Source organism: Vanellus vanellus (assembly GCF_965231255.1).
Source record: "Vanellus vanellus genome assembly, chromosome: 9".
Taxonomy (NCBI): domain Eukaryota; kingdom Metazoa; phylum Chordata; class Aves; order Charadriiformes; family Charadriidae; genus Vanellus; species Vanellus vanellus.
In genome coordinates, this window is record NC_138914.1 from 14,376,380 (window position 1) to 14,394,023 (window position 17,644).

The 17,644-nt window shown below is 42.7% G+C and overlaps 1 protein-coding gene across 1 annotated transcript in view; it reads left to right on the forward strand.

The window, feature by feature from the left end:
* EEFSEC (eukaryotic elongation factor, selenocysteine-tRNA specific) overlaps positions 1-12,005 on the forward strand; it is a gene marked incomplete at its 5' end in the record, with an annotated part of 132,879 nt that extends 120,874 nt beyond the window's left edge. The window contains one exon of the mRNA XM_082487799.1: positions 10,915-12,005. Coding sequence (XP_082343925.1) covers positions 10,915-11,099 — 185 coding nt within the window. The 3' untranslated portion in view covers positions 11,100-12,005. The remainder of the gene's footprint in view (positions 1-10,914) is intronic.
* Positions 12,006-17,644: the final 5,639 nt, after the last annotated feature.

The window sequence follows — 17,644 nt, forward strand, 5'->3', positions numbered from 1 at the left end:
GAGAGGCTGTGCAGCGGTGCAGTGTGTGGTGGGGTCTTTTCGCTGGGCTGATGGAACTTTAGCCCCTTGTGTTGAATTCAGAACACGTTTTCAGTTGTTTCTGCTCACCTTAGAGCACCAGAGCATGAACGTTTTGTTTACTATTTTACAGGTACTGGGATACTGACAAAAACTCGATCAAAAGTGTCTTCTGGCCCATTGCTGAGTGGCGGTGGCCTGACAACTCCCTTGCTGGGTATAAACTTAGTCCCAATGTGATGTTCTACAGGTTTTAAAATCATGAAAGCTCTTATTCTTAGTGGTTCCTTGATCTATTTCTTCACATCTAGCTATACTCTTTGGGGCGCTCTTCTGAATTTTTGTCCCTCATGATTTGAGGATTTTAATCAGCAAGGACCCGCCACCGCAGTAAAACGTGTGAAAGTCTGAGCTGTACAACAGCCGTCATAGTCTCTCCCAAATTTTATTCATCATGTCGATGTCTTCGTGTTTCTTTCCTTCTCTCCCTTCCTGGGAGAGGTCTTCTTAGAGGTCCAGTGACAAGACATGCAATTTTAAGACCCTGTTCTGTCTTTGACTCTTTTGAATGGTCTTAGATATTTCACACTGACCTGCCTATAGCTCTTTCTATTGTTGAATTGTAACAAGAGCCTGTCTACATTCCCAGGCTTCCAAGTGGGTTGCATATATTGGTATTAATAATTTGATGTCCTTCTTAGTTCCATTGTTTTGTCACAGTTGCTCCTGCGGTGTGCTGGGCATTTTCCATGCACTCAGTTTTTGCTTCAGGGAGCTCGAAGAACACGCAGATTAAATGCACAGCATCAGTAGGTTAAGCACAACCAGCTCTATCTTTGCATTCCCTCTTCCCAGGAGAGTTGCTTCTCCTTGCCGGTGCGCTGGGAGGATGAGTATAGCGCTTAGGCACCGACTCAGTGACTGCGTGGACCTTGAGTGGCCATCAGGTGAAAAGAGAGCTTGTGAATAATTGCTGGTATGACACACCAGCTGGCGTAATTGCAGCCTTGCTAATGTACTGAAAGCACATATATAGCTCATGCAGAAATAAATTTGAAAATCCTTTCCTTTAGGCTGATGAGACAGTGGCGGGTTCGAGGACAAAAAGATCACCTTGGTGGTTGTCTTGTAGCTCAGCAAGTTGATCCGTTGTATTGTGCGTACGCTTAATCTGTGTAGCCTAGGCGTGGTAATCGTGGTGCACTGGAGTTCCACCTGTAGCGTGTATTAAAGCTAGTCTCTGGCACACAGAAACAAAAAATTGCATAGAGCATACAAACCACAGATCTGTTCCAGGAGTGTAAAGTATAAAGATGCCCTCTTTAGTAGAGGTGCCCTAAGAGGGCTTAGCCCACAAAAGGTTGTGGCGCAAACGTAACAGCAGCTGAAATACGTGTTGGCCTATAAAACAAGGTCGGGTTTGTTACTCTCAACCTATTCGTACCGCGGTATGGGCAGCTGGCCTAGAAATGAAGACCTCAAGTGTATCACTTCATTTCAGGGCTGTTATTAGGGGCTGAAGGGTATGTTGGGTTAGTGCGAGTTTTGGAAAACCCATTGTGGGAACTGCAAATATCCTCCTAAATTGTGTGCGGGTTTGTGTAGACTACTTAATGAGGTGCTTGCAGAGCAGTGGTATGATATGCAGCAGGGATTTCTCCTGTGCGGAAGGCTGTCCTGCTAGGTGGCTTCGGAGGGCAGCGGTCCATTCGTATCTGGTGTTCAATTATTACATTTTCCTTTTGCCATGAAAAGGTTAAAATGTGGTTGTGTTATGTAAATTTGGGAAAATGGATAACGTATCATGCTGGAAATTGAGGAGTATAAAACTGCACGGATGGCGCGCACTCAATGCAGTGTGGCATGCCGGGTGTCCTCGGTGTAGGTGCCGAGTTCCGGACTAAGAGGGGAGAGGAAGGGGCGGGCAAGGCACATCCAGGGAAGTATGGCATCCATACCTGATCAGCAGCCGATAGATGTGGTGTGGTCCTGGAGTCTGTGCTCTATTTAGCAATATGAAAAATATCAGGCTGAAAAATCAAGACGCTGACTTCATGCGCAGGGTATGGCAGACTAATTAAAAAAAAAAAAAAAGTGTACCAATCGAGCCTATAAAACTCTTCCTGACCTTGAGAAAACTCCCGGAGAGCTGTGGGAAACTCCAGTCTGTCCCCTCTGAACTTTTTTGTGTTGTTGTTTAAATATAGTAACTGCTTTTTTAATTAAAAAGAAAAATTAGATGGCATTTCAAATTGTGTCCATGGTGCCTTGGGGACCTATTACAGTACAAATTACCCTATACTATTTAGCGAGGTCTTGTTTACTATTGTGTGAAGCGAGGGTTACCAGCGTAAGGATGTAGGACAAGAAGGGCCCTTCTTTGAAAGTCTGGCTCTGCACATGAAAGTGACGCCAGCAATTGGAAGCAATTTGTGGAATTGTTTGATTATATTAATTATGGCACCGGCAAACAGTGCTTGGGAAACAGTTTTGTTTTCTTGCATTCTTTCTTGATTGCTTGCAGCAAAAGCCAAGATACAAAGTGTGCCTTTAAGGACTGCCGGAGAGCGCAGTTCAAGCCATTGTGTAGAATTGGCACTGAGCTTGAAAGGGTTGTGTCCGGCTTGATGGGAGAGTTTTCCAAATACAGCTTTGGCCTGAACTTCACCTAGGTCAGCCTCTTGAATTGAAACGGCTTCTGTCTTCCTCATCAAGGAAGATTAGCTCTTTCCCTGCTAAGCAGGAGCCCGTAATGAAATCCATGTTATTTCCAGTAGTACCACCTCCTATCATAACGTCTTTCAGTCCCAAAGCCTGTGTAAACTTAACAAGTTGATACGCAAGACTCAAGTCACCGAACTGCGGCCTTCTCTGATGTGGTACGGGGCAGCTGTTCCCCAGTTTATGGGGAAATGTTGTAGTGGTTAAGGATTTCTAAACAGAGTCTACCCAGCTGAGACAGTGGGAATTCCTCTGCTGATGCAGGCTGGCTGTCACAGCAGCGTTTGGTCGGGGCGTGGGGCAGTCTACTTGTGCTCAAAGTGGCTGTAAGACCTTTTTTTCTGGTCTCTGTCATCAAACAGTGAGTTACGGATATTTTGTGTAGATCACAAGTACCACACTGAGGCATTAATGTAATTCTCACTTGGAAGGAAGGAGTCTACTTTCCGGTCTCCTTGGAGCTTGATTGCTCTCCCTGGCCAACTTCGTGCTGTAGTCCTATGAATATGCACGAGCCAGGCAAGGTGATAATAGCAGATCTTGTACCAGCCAGAAGAGAAAAATGAATCTACTCTGGAGTTTGAAACTGTAGCAGAATATTTGAGAGGACTGACAAGAGATGTGAGAAAAGGTGGTGTGAATGCAAAATGGAATTACTGGAGAACTGTGAAAGGATTTACATAAGTAAAATTCATTGCCTGATCTGTGGAAGTAATTGAAGCTCAAATCCTGAGCTCCTGAGGGTAGCAAGGAAAGGAGTATCTCTTGTTTCTTGAGTGAATCTCTGGTCAACTATTACATTGGAATTGTCTGGGTAATCACATTATTCTCGTTATCATGGTGATGAACACCTAGGAGCAGAGTAGATCGGCTCCTGTTAGGAGCACTGTGCTTAAACCTTTTCGCTAGGAAGGTTGCTAGGTGTTGACACGTTGACCCTGATGTCAGGTAGAGAACTCCGACCTGATCCCAGGCTCTAATTAGCTCAGGACACAGTTTTTGTCCCTGCTCTGTCTGAAGCCCCATATGTTAATGACAGGGAGATGAAGGGATGCCAAGTTAGACAGGACCGGCAGTCTCTCGATGACCGGTCATCCAGTGGGCTAGATGTGGGGTGGCAGATCTGATGTTCCTATTACAGTGTTTATGGGCAGAGTAACTTAGTGCTTTTGTTCTTGGAAGGCTTACAATGTTCTTTTTCCCCGATCAGCTCAGGATTTTTTTGCTGGGATATTGAAGGAGAAAAATGCCCGCCTTAGCTTGAATAAAATCAAAAGGCAGGATTTGGGATATCTTTAGCAGAGGAGGAGAGAAGCGGAGTTGCTACTAGCGGCTGAATGTAGAGTTCAGGCAACAGGATGTTACGTTTTCTGTTTTTCTTGTTCTTTGTAGAAATGACTGTAGCAGGTGGTGCTGGCCAAACGATCCTCTGATTTTTGGGATGCTTCTGCTTTTTGTTTGAATCAAAACTCCGGAATGCTACTTTAGGCATAATTGCATCAGCTTTTCATGTTTTTAGGGCATGGATTAATGATAACTTTTTTTGTAGAACTGCTGACGAGTTTTGGGACAAGACGGAGAGCAAGCGTGCACTTGCATTGTTGGGAGTCTGAGAGCCAGCGCTTGTACCACTGACAGTTCTCTTAATTTTGCTGGAAACCAGTGATAGATTAATCCTTCTTGATTTTAAAATTCATCAGAATCTGAAACAGTAGGAGTGCTGTATTTGAACTTTGTACCCCTCTTTGAATATAGGTAAATATATCAATTTATTTTTAAGTTTTGGATGAATATACATAGCTGTTGCAAGGTAAAAAAAAATAAATCAAATTAGTTTGCAGTTTTGTTGGGCTGAAGTACCGGATTGTGAAGTCCTGCAGTACCAGTAAAAAGTTTCTATTTCCTTTCAACGGCCCGTTGCTGCAGTAAGCAGGGGGAGAGACTGCTCTCTGTCCACTCTCAAGCGCAGCCCCTCTGCGTCAGGCTGTGGCATGGATGTCTCCATCCAGGGCTGCGGTTATTTCTGATGTTCAGGTCAGCTGGCTTTTGTACTCTCTGTTAGCAGGAGAGTTGGTGCAGGCACACACTCCTTAACTGTGTAATGAGCGTTCAGGCTTTGAGGGTTCAATTTAAGGAAATCCTGAAATTGTGAAAAACAGCTGTTACGAATAATCCATTGTGAGTGAGGATTATCCCCAACCCTTTGCCTCTTTCAAGTTTTGCTCTTTTTTTTTTTTTCCCCTTCATTCAGGAAGAAAGAAAAATGTCCGCCTGTCATATTAAAAGGTTACGTTTGCTTCGGATAAAAATTATTTGCAACGTCAAATACGCTATGGTAACTTGTTTTCTGATGTTCGGTCAATTTTCAACATTTGAATGTTGACAGGAAGCAATAAGTTGCAGGTAGTTGAGTTTACCTGCAGTGTTGAAAGAAAGCAAATAGGGTATTTTGTTTACGGAAAGGAAAAACAAAGTTCAGTTTCCCACTGAATCTCTGCCCACGAAGTCCTGAATAGAATGGGAGGTTTGAAGATAATATCATCAGGTCAAGAATAGTCTAGGAATTTCTAAATATTGAGTGCAAAAAGGTATATTTTCTATTCTAGCATGAGCTACTGGTATAGCTTCAATGTGTTCTTTTCCTTACGCAGCGGTAAGAATTCTGAGCCAGTGTTTCCCCAGCAAACCATGGCACGAACCGTTGAGGGTAGCGGGTGCAATCTGTTTGCTGATATTTCTGTCAGTAGGATGAACGTTTAATTTTGACCTGAAAGCCAAGTCCTCATGAATCAGACTTGCAATCTTTTAACATGATTTTTTTTTTTTCCCATTGCAATTTTTAGTGCTGTAAGAAAACTGTGTAATCATACGCGCAAATACCTTCATGTTCGTCAGTGCTAGCTAGGGTAGTTAGCAGTAGGCTTTTTTTGCAAGCGTGCGTACGAGAAGGGAGTTGTTGAACTTCAGCAAAATAAATTATTCTCCTTGGCTGTGCTGGGGAGTATGTCCCGCACCTGTATTATTACACCTGTTTTCAATGATGTGTTTATCAGTTGCTTAAAAATTACTCCCGTCTCTGGCTGGGCTACAAGGAGATACTGCAGTATCTTGCTTCTCATCTACTATGCGTCTGGCATTCGGTCTTTAAAATCTTCCATTCAAACACAATGTTTCATTAGCTTTGAAGGAGACAGGACTATTCCTAAATAGTGAAGAGATCTGTGGAAATAGAAATGGGGAGATGGGAAATCTGAAAAATAAAGTTGGAAAAAGAAAGAGAGGTGTAAAACTCCTGAAGAAGCAGAATAGCAAGTGGACTTGGGAGTCAAGGAAGAAGGAGTTGGACTTTAGGAGAAAGAGCAGAGACCACCCGTGGAGACCTTTTCAAGGAGCAGAAGACTAATAAGAAAAAAAAAAAAATAAGATAACAGAGGATGTTGATAAGGAATGACAATATTAAGTGAAGGAGGATGTGAAGTAGGGAAGTTATGTAAAAGGTAAAGTAGGATGCAAGCTTACGGGTAACAGTTGAAATAAAAACGTATGTGGGGGGAAAAAGCACAGCGGTGTTCCTTCATCCTGCCGTTGGGTAAGCAAAAGGAATTAGTGGGGCAGATATTGTATCAGCTTTCGTCCTCCTTACAACCGAAGTAGTAGTCGTAGTAAAAACAAAGCACAAGTTATGGACACTTATATGCTTTACGTGTTTGCTGTGATTTGTCTGCCGGGCGGTGCTCCCCAGTGGGATGCTGTGGAGGCTGTCCCCGTGCCGGGGTCAGCCGGGGGTGTTATCAGGGGGCTTTGCCGGGTCCCTGCTGCGGGGAGGCCCGGTTAACTTAATGTAAGGAGAAAATGAAGTGTTAGGGAAACCTTAAAACTTGTGTAGATATGAGTGTCTTCATTGCAGGAGGTGGGGAGCAAAATTTATTTCCTGTATTTATACACAAGAAGGGGTTCGGAATTTCTACAATGTGAAATTTCCATAGGAAGTTGTTGAAATCTGCATGTTTCTGTGCAAATTTGTTGCGTGAGTAATTTTAAAACTCCGGGCTGCAATGCATTTTACTACATAAGGTACTACAAATAAAAGCTAGCTGCTTGGTAATTTGCGAAAACTCTATAAAATATTGCATTTAGCCTTTATTTTGTGTATGCAAAACTATTCTTAGACTTGGAAAATATTTTTCCTGATGAAGTATTGCTTCTCGTTTGAATTTGAAAATTCACTTTTTTTTTTTGCATTTATAAGTGGCTCAGTTTGCATTAAATCCAAGACCATACTGAGACAAAAGACAGCATGTTAATAGTCTGTGTTCTTCTTTGTTAATAGTTACCCATAGTTGAAACTAAAAGAATGAAGCAGATTAAACTCTTTTACAGCTGGATTTTCGTGTCTAACCTGGGTTAGTTGCTGCTAGAAGTACATTTCACATAAGACCTGTCTGGGCACTTCTTGTTACAGACATGGTTATGATGAGTGGGAATGAATTTGCTAAGCTTTCAGATCTCTTATGTGCCTCTGAGGACTGCCCGTTAATAATAATAATATATAGGTATTCCCACTGTTGTATGCAAGGCATTTCTTAGAACTTTGAAGCTAAAATCTTTTTTTTAACACATGGACCTTTTCAATTTAATCCATTAGCAACCTGGCAAAATAAAGTAATTGTCCAACAGAGGAAGAAAAAAAAAATCTATTAACATTTGCTACGAATCCGAGTAGTACAGGCAGCACTTAATTAATGGAACAGATTTCTCACTATGTATTCAAGCTAACACAGCTATTGTTCAGGAGAGATTAGACCCTTAATGTAAGCAAGTTAAACTAGACCTCCATCTAAAAATATCCGTCATTTCAGCTATTAAAGGTCTGATGTCTTCTTCGGTGACAGATATATTTCCCTTCATTTCCTTGGTTTTGTAAAATGTAAAGCATGCATTGTGTGTAACGCGAGAAATCCACGGAGGGAGATGAAACCCCGATTGTGCCCCCCCCACCCCCCCCCACCCCGTCCGTCCGTCTGTCCGTCTCTCCCCGCCCGCTCCTTTGTGCTGCTCCCCGACACAGAGCCTCGGCGGCCCTTAGACCTCCTGGCACCAGAGCAGAAAACCAGAAAATGCCATTTGCTCAGGGTACGATGCCGGCCACCGAATCTGTTTGCAGAATGAGGGCCGTGGGATCTGATTAGGTAATTTGGATACCTCCTGAATTTACCAATACCTGAGCTGCCTTTGGCTGTCAGCCCGTCCTTTCGCTGGTAGGAACCACCACGTTCTTCCATTTCTTCTGTAAACTTCTTGCCCGTAATAACTGTATTTGAATCCCAAATAGGTGTTAAGGGCTGCAGGTGAGGTATATCTTTACTTCTTCGTATGTGGAAGTTAGCGATAGGGTAGAGGAGGTGAGATTACCGGGGAAAAATGTATTTAAAACTGAGCACGGTTCCGCGTGCAACGTATCCATTTTTCTGGAAAATGAAACTTTGCAAACATGAGATTGTTCTATTATTTTTTTTGTTTAAACACCTAAGATGCTGTACCAGGTTTCAGATGTGTCGGGCGGTCTGAGCGCTCGCTGGTACCGCTGCCGGCTTTTGAAGCTCGGTTTATCCCAAGTTGGCTCTTCCAGCCCGGTGGCTGGGAGCTTCCCGTGGCTCCGGGGCGAGCGGCTGTCCCCTGCCCAGGGGCATCACCGTCCCGCGGGCGAGGGCGTGTGGGAGCAGCCGGGGTACCTCACTTCAGATGTACCCGCAGGGGAAAATTTTGGCTGCTATTTTAATGCCACACCTCCTCCTTTCCGTTCTCCTTTCTGCCAATTAGCATTTTTTGGAAATTAGTCTGGCGAAGCCTACTAACATAAATAGAAGCGTGTTTTAGGATTTGTTTGCTTTAATTAATTTAAAGTGTGTCTTTCTGAGAGGATTTAGTTAAACATCTTTCTTAAACAGTAATGTGCCAGTAACAGCAACATTAGTAATAGTGATAAGACGCAGAAAGGGAAACCAACTAGAAAGCAAAATGAAATGTTTCTTTGTCCAAAAAATAAATGGTCTTCCCAGGAAAGTGGAGGAAGCCCTGTTCAGGGACACTTGCGATTAGTTTGGTCAAAACAGAAGAAAAGATATAATATGAAATAAACCCTGCAAAGGTAGAGAGCGGGACTGCATGAGGTCACTCTTTTTGCTGTTTTTATTTTATTTTCCTCTTTGACTGTTGCTTTTTTTTTTTTTTTTCCTAGCAGCACCCAAGATGTTCTCAGTGCTTTCCAAATAGGAAAGAAGTTGCTTTTCATGTAATGATAAATTATTTTTTTTTGTGATGAAGATGGAGTGATTGTAAGGCTAATGATATTAATGGGATTTATGTGAAAGCATCCAATTAAAAAATCGAAACGGCTGCATCAAACATGACTCTACAATGTAATAAAACCATATAATAAATATGTGGTCTGGCCACACCATATTATCTAGTTTGATTAATTGAACCTTACACATGCAGAGATAGTCATTATCAAACTTCTCGACCATCAAGGAAAAACAGTCACAGTCTCAATTATTTCCACAATGAAATAATCATTGCTTTTTTCGTATTCTGCCATCTGAAAAGAGAAAACGGCGGCTGCCGTGACTGTGAAATACAAGATCTTGCAGAACTATACCAAAGTTGATTCTGCTTGGTGCTGGACTTCTGCAGCCGTAGCGTGGACTGTAATTTAGTTATGTACCAAATGTGTTGCTTTTCTCCTCTTTCATGCTCTTGCATTTATTTATGTATTTATTTATTTCAAAAAAAAGCGAGACACCTCTATCTCCAAGAGCCTCTCCGAGGCTGTGCCCCGGGGCGTTCGGGCTGGTTATGAAATGGCAAATGGGCAGTTTCCTGGTTTTGCTTCAACGCGTCCTCCCATCCCTGCGCCGTGCGGTGGGGATGCCGCCCGCGACGACTCGCTGGCTGACGCAGCGGGAGGGGAAGGTGGGCTCTGGTGCCGTGTCCCCCGTCCCCCCCAGTCAGCTGTCGGTGCCTCTAGACGTGTCTGTGCCGGAGCAAATCACCTGTGCTGGTAGACCTCCTGTCTCCAGTAAATCATAAGCATCTCAATCTTTTTGTCAGGCTGCGATATGAGTATCCGCATCTGAATTTCAATATGAGGGGGGAAGAAGCTGATTAAGTGTTTGAGATAAGGTTACGTGACACCACAGGTTAAAAATACCTGAGCTGAATTTGGCCAAATGCCCGAGAACCACATTGCAGCGTGTTTGGGTGGCGCTGAATAACCTTCCAAGGAGTTCGCCGTCTTCTGCTTTAAGAAAGCTTTTCTTCAGGAGTGGTCTGTTAGGAGCTTGCATCTCTCTTGTTTTACAGTGTCTCTTTGGACTTTGGTATCTTGCATTTCTTATCTAAAATGTCACCGATATGTCGAGTTAAAAGAAAATATAAAAGTGTAATAAAGCCTAGCCATTTAGGAAGAAAAGGACAAATATTTTTGTTTGGCACAAATGTCTGGAGAAAGGCTTAAATTAGATCCCCAGAATCCTACACAGGTTAATTCGAGTTCCCCTAAAAAGTGACAGTTGAAATCCTTAACAAATACTGCGTTTTAGCCAAAAAACAAACAAACAAACAAACAAAAAACAACCCCCAAACAAAAAAACCCCAAAACTGTATAATTTGTTAAAAACTAAATAGTGTGCTTCTGGGAGGTCTGTGAAATAGACTAAAAACATTGAAGAACCTTCTGCTTCTTAAGACACTATAGTATTTTACCAGTTGCTGCTTTTCATTCATGACTCGCGTTTTTATATTCTTAGTGATGAGAAGAAGCTTCAGGAGATGTGTGTAAATAATAGGAAAGGTCTGCTGAGTAAAGGCCTTAGAGCAGGCAAGTTGGTCTGGCTTGTTTCAATTTTTGCCTAATTTAATTTTTTTTAAAGCTGTAGAAGGATACGGCACTGGATATGGGGTTATCACTTTTGTGAACTATATTTGAAGGCTTATTTTTCATGTGGGTTACTGTATTCCAGAAGCCCGATGCGAAAATGTGACTTTCCTAATGCACCTGATTTACTTTATTTTCCTTGGTTGGTTTCAGAAGTAAACTTGCCTGTTCATTTGTTTCCGGTTATACTGAAATGTGACGTTGGGCGCGTTTGTCATGTGTGGTCTTGTTCTTTACAGGTGGGCTGAAGCCAGATACCAAGATGCTTCTTACCGTTGCCGCCAAGAAGAAGTCTAAGTCAGGGAAGGGGGATACAACCAAAGAGGATGAAAGCGGCAAGAATGATTCAGCCCAACCTGTTACCATCTCTCTTCTCTTTAAAAGATATGTCTTTGACACGCAGAAGAAAATGATCCAATCCTGAGAAAGCGAGAGGCCTCTGATTGCACCTGAAAGACCGGACTCTGAAATGAATTCAGGTGGACTCCGTTTCTTGTCTGAACGTGTTAGACCTGTTCCTTCCTCACAAACAGAGCCTGGAAGCTCCTGCTGACTGTGTGCCCCCTCCAAAATCTCCACGATCTGGTTTTGTTCTGTTAGAATCTTCTTATTTTGTCATCTTTGCAATGTGAATCTTTATGGTCTCTCAGGGAATGTCACCTGCCAGATGAGCACATTTGGGGGTGTATTCTAATAGCGGTGTCTTTCTGGATAATTGTTTTGAAGTTTCTCCTGATTTAAAAGTTTGCCACCAATATTAATCTAAATCTAGTCAAGATGTGAATTTCGTGCAACCCGCAAAGCGAAGCTGATTGGGTTTACTTCCCCGAGCAAAGTGGGGGACAGAAAGCACATGGTATAGTAGGTGAAACCTAAAATGGATGTTTCACATTCCTTCAGCTGCAACTATGTAAGATGCTATCTGGGAGATGGTATGGATCTTTTTTATAAATAAGATTGATATCTAGAAATGTTTTTCATATTAAACATAATGATGCGTGTAACTGAGAGTCTTAATTGTTCTGTTGGCTGTTCCAAAGGTTCAGAACCTATCTTCGGTGACGTTTTGTATAGCTTTTCTGAATTTCCTGCCTGTTCTGCAGTGAATCCGACTCCAGAATTATTTTCTTTTGTTGTAACCGAAATGTCTTTTGTGTGTGAAAGAAGTTGTTGCCTCTGGAAATAGTCAAGGGCTTTATTCCATTAAAATAATGATAGAAGATTGCAGTATAAGCCTTGTAAAATGAATATCTCCAAGATGCTTTAGAAACCATTAGTTGTTTAATAGGGATTTCATGGCTGCTTTAGTTCTTCCTCTCAATTTCATGTCCTAGGCACATAAAAAGGAGAGCACTGCTAATGTTCCTTCTTTGTTATTTACAAAGCATAGGACACCTTAATGTAAAAACTAACAATAATTCCACAGGTACGAAAGCAGCAGTCTGGAACAGAGATTGGACTCGGGCTTGGCAGCATGGAAAATGTTAGTTCCTGCCTTTTGAACAAAAAAGAGTACTTCTGCTTGTTGATGTTAAATATCAGCCTATGACCCGTTCGCTGAAGCCAGAGAAGATGACTACATGTATCATGTAAGTGCATTAGTTGCACATGGAAGTAAAGGACCGTAATAGATTGCTACACTCATTCATCATATTTTATAATTATTAATCAAATAGCCATTGATGGGCGTGAGTTCCATCATGCTAATGTGATCCTGTTTTTTTCAGTCTTTTTCTTTTCCTTTTAATTTCCAGGTAACCAAAGTGGATACAAATGGCAAAAATATCAGCTCTTGAGGGCGTATTTACAGCTGGGCAGTCATGAGACGGGGCGGTTGTGGTGTCTAACTAGGTTGATGGTGCCCCTTTAAATCAGAACAGAATTAGTGCTTTGTGGAATAATCCCAAACGGTTTCTGCTGAGTGAGTCCCAGCAAAGCTTTAGCACATCCCTTAAGATTACGGGGTATGCTTTCAGTGTGATCCCAGAGGAATTAGGCAGGCAACTTCAGCTATGGCTTAATGTGACTTGTGCTGCCAGCCTTGCTGGAAAATGTATCCTTCTATAATGAAAAAAACGCATTTCACACCCATGTCACCTCTCCTTCCCCATTTCTCTCCTCTTCCCAGACACCCCCAAAGGCAGTCTTTGGAAAGAATGTTTATGTTATCTTTCTTTTAAGCCTTTATCAAATCCTGTTTTGTACCCTGAACTGTTACCTCCGCTTAAGATACTGCAGTGATGGAAGCTAGAGAAACAGATGACATGGAAGGAATGCCGTTATTACCATCCCAGGTTAGTCCAAGAATTATTGGTATAAAAAAAAACCCTTCTCATTTAAAAAAAAAATCAAAAGTGAATTATTAAGGAACTTGCATTTATTTTTATCTGCCTTGCCAAATTTTAAATGGGTCATTAAATTCTGCCAACTCTGCTTGGCGTTTTGGAAAGAAAAGGGCAGTCATCAGGAGATGTGTCCTGCTGTAGGATATTGTTGGCTGCTCCAGAATTGTTAGCCTTCAACTTAGTTTCTTGTCTTTCTCATTTCTGAGGCCTTTTTGAATAGTTCTGGAGAGGAGGCTGCCAGCATAAATGGGGGGGGGTGTATTTTTACGAAGCACTGTCTGATTAATGTTTTCTCCTCTACACTGTGGATTTGCCCATAGCAGGATCCAGCGAGTCAGTTGTTATGGAACTTGATCCATTTGAAAACTCATTAGTCCGGAATACTTAGTTTTGCAGCCCTCTGGTTGGCTGAAAGGTCTTCCAGTGCTGAGGGTCCCATGGTTTATTTGGTTGGGTTACTCCAAGGGAGGGAGCAGCAACAGCTTCCAAAGTTGGACCTCTATCCCTCTCTCGTCCAGCCTCCTGTAATATACTTTTAAAAATCTTTCCCCCTATCTTCCATCTCATTTCCAGACTAGCATACTAACTCAGGATCTTTCTTCCGTCCTCTCAGTCCAAGCCCTAACCTCCTCCTCAGTGCTCCTGTTTCCCATCTTTGCTCGTTGCTTCTCCTTGTTCTGGCTCTGCTCCCGCCTCTGGAGAAGGGGATGTAAATCCGGGTGCTGGCAGGGCTCCCGCGGCAGATGGTGGGGCAGGCTCTTGCCCTGCAGCTTACGCCAGCTCCAGTGCGCGGTGAGTAACTGGTGTGTTCAGGCTCTTAGGCTGTGACTTGGGCAGAGGTCTCGCAGACAGCCGCTGCGGACCCAGTAGGAGCAGGCTGTGCGGCGGCACGTGTGCCGTGCCTCGCGCGAGTCCCTTCAGCCACCGCCGTGTCCTGTCCTTGCGCTTTGTAATCCCCTACGTTAAGACCCCTGTCGCAAAGCCCCCTCCTTTCACTTCGCTCCCCTAGCAGAGGTGTGTGTAGGACAGACAGCTGGAGAGGTATCTGTTGAAGGCTGGGGTTTGGTTTTGTGTTCCCCCCCCCCCCCTTTTTTTTTTTTTAATTCCAAAAGGAGAACTTAAGCGTACCCAAGAACTTTGATTATAACGTGCTATTACTGCAGATCTCTGGCTGCTGTCCTGAGGCTGTTGGATACACATTCGAAAAAGGGTGAAATGGTGGAACAAAATGATTATGGGAAAATCAAAGCTTTTAAAGACATTTGTAGGATGAACAGATGTTCAAACATTCTTTTATTTGGTTTCCAGACAGACGTAGAGACTTTCCTTTCATCCTCGTAATCAGTGCATTATGCTGTAATTTGTAAAAATGGCATTAAAAAAATATTAACAGGGTCATATTGTGATCTACTGACTCTGTGTCATTAAGCCGTGAAGTTAAGAACGGCAACTGGGAACAGGGGTTAAATGTTGCAGAATGTACTGTACTGGCATATACTGTCAGACTGTGTTATAATGAATCCAAAATGGAATAAAGATGTAAGGAGGGGTTTTTTTTAATACTGCTAAGGTTGTCAGTGTTGCAAAACTAGAAATTATTATGGCTCTGCAGATGTTCAGTGAGTAATACATCTTGGGGTTGTGGGGAGAGGAGCAGTGAGGAAAGCTTTGTTTTTCCAAGCCTGTTTTCTGCTTTTCCTCGGAATTTATTTTGGGACCGCAGTCTGGCTTGTGATCTTGCCAGAGGTCTTCAGCCGTGAGGGTCAAAGCATGCAATCGTGGTAGCGAGGATTCAGTAGGTGGCATCCTTTACTTGGAATCAAATCTGAATCTCCCCACCTAAAAATGGGGTATGTGCTGGCGGTTATAATGAAGGTTTTCAATCAAGCTTGCAACCCATCTCTTAGAGAACAGTTTCTCTTTAAAACTAAGGTGCATTTAATGTCTGGGACAGAGCCACTAACTCTAGTCTGTTGACCAAACCTAGAAGTCCAGTGTCCAGAGAACCCAGTGTCCTCTCTGTTTTGGTGTTTGTGTTTTTTTGTGTTTGTTTTTTGTTTGTTTGGTTTTGTTTTTTTTTCCCGGGGAGTCTCAGTTGAAAATAGCTCTTTTCTTCGCTTCCTACCAATTGTGTTAACTGGTTGGAAGTACCTGACCGTGGAAAAACGAGCCATCCCCACTGGCGGAGTTCTTGGCGTGTAGGAGACATCTCTTTCTGGGCAGTAGGCACTTTGCTTGTTGGAGCTGTGCAGTTGAACAGCCACAGGGTGGCAGAGCAAAAGTGAGAGCCCAGCACCAGGAGGAGTTGCAATGATGCAGTCGTGTGCTTGAGCACCCATGTTCCACCCCAGGACTGTCGGCGTCCCACTGCTGGGAGAGCAGCTCTGTATTTACATCTGTGAAGTGCTCTGGGGTCTTGTGAAACGAAGGATGAAAGGCAGCAGAGGAGTGCTAGTTATGAGCAGTTTTAAAAACTCTTTGTGTTTTCCTTTTATTTTAATATTCTCAGTGAGCTGAAAAACTCTTTATTTACAAACGCATGAGTTTTAAATGGACTTACTGAATATATAAATTGAATAATTTTAAGATAAAGCCTAGCACGGGGAACCCAACCTGCTGAGCCTGGGAGAGGGAGGAGGACTGTATAAGGACAGTTTGCAGCGAGGCCAATCTTGCTGGGTGATGGGCATCCAGAAGGAATTCGAGGGTTGGGGGAGGTTGTGTTTATCAAGATACTGGAGAAAGGGCAGTAGTCTTCTGGGATTCCCCACAAATTCTCCTGTTCTGTACAAAAATAGGTAGCTCCACCATATACACTATCTAAGAGGAGAAAGAGTGCGATGGGCCTGCTTATTTCCTGTTGCCACCGCCAAAATAGGGAGTCCTTCCCATATCTGCTGCTGTCCACGCACCACCGGCTTTAGTTCCTGTTGTTACTGGACTTTAGAGTTTAGGATAAGAATGGGTTTTCTGTTTCTCAGTAATTATTGAAGTTATTTATTCTTATTTGTGCATCTAGTGTGAGTGCTTCTCCGTGATGGTATAATCAGTCTGCAAGGCTGAAATCTTCTTTTTCCTCCCCCTCAAGGTGACTGTTGCTTGTCAAAGATGAATGCTCGAAGGGACCTCTTTTTCTCAGAGAGCCACGGGTTTCTGATGTGTCTTTGGTTTTTCCTTTCCTAATAAATGACAGGAGAGGGAAGCCCATCTCATTCTTTTCTTTTTGGAGAATTGGGATCAGCTGTGAAAGGAACTAATCAAACAGAATCAGAAAAACCCTGCAAGATCTTTGGTAAATCTGAGCCCTACCCTGCACTCCAAGGCTCATTCTTAAAAACGCGATCGTCTTTTTGACCGTTGAGTCCTTGCCAGTCCTGCCTGTTCTAGTTTGTGTTTCTTAACCAAAAGGTAATTTGAGGTCTGGATCAAGAGCTGCTGAACTAAACAACCCTGGTGGTGACTGAGTTGCCTGCTAGCACTGTTACGTTGGCATTTTGGCTAAGCTGATCAGATTACTTATGAGCCTTTAAGAAATCTAGATTGTTCATTAGCTCTAGAAGGTTCTGTTTAGATCAGTTTCCTCTCCTTCTCTTTGATTGGAAGTCAGGAGGCAGCCTTTGTGTTTTGGTTGCTCATTCTTAGATTTCTCAAGGGCCTCATTCATGTCAATCAGAGAGACTCCATCCTCCTTGGACCGCAAAATTGCTTTTATTAGGCTGTATGTGGCCCCCATTCAGACGTGTAGGAACCAGTTCTTTTATACTACTTGTCTCTGAAAACTGATATTTTAGTGCCTATAACTTCAGCCTGACAATTAGGAGTAATCTGTGCCCTCATGGTGAATTCATTCCCAAAACAGCGTTCCGTAAGGACAAGCTGAAACTTGGACCCCACACAGTGGTTTTGCCTATATTTCTTCCTTTTAGCTAAAGCAAGCAATTCGTTGTCTAATTTTCTTTCTTAAGCTTTGCTTTAATCAAAGCTAGATTGATTTCTGCACCCTCTATGAGAATACTGTTTTATTACCTGGGAAGATCAACGCCTTTCAGAAGCTCTTCTGGACAATGTCAAGTTACTGAAAGATCATCTATATTAGTGCCCACCTGCATTCATATGAATGTGATTTTCCTTATTACAGAATGTGAATCATACTTTCTATGAAAACATTAGAAATGGAAACAAAGTATCTAGAGATAATTGTTTGAAGCAAGAAAAAATTAGTTAGTGAGCAGGAATCATCAATAACCAAAATGACTCCCTCAAAAAATCTGGGCATCCGAGATGGTTTCATTGCCTGTGCGTATTCTGGAACTTCCCATTCTTTCTTACTACTGCAGAACACAAGAAGTGCCCAGTTGTATACTGTAGCATAGGAATGATTTCTGTTTTGCCAACAATATAGTTTCTGGTGATTGACTTCTGGGTTGTCACCGCATGTTGAGCTGTAGAGAATCGAGTGAATACTCCAAAATTTCTTTCCTGAGTTGTAACTGCTAATTCTAAGCTCAGCATCACGTATTTTTTTGCCTACGTGCATTAATTTGTATTTATCTATTTTGAAGTTGGTTTTGCCTCTGTTACCCACTCGGTTTTGTCTGAGTCTTCTGGAATTCCTTACCATGTA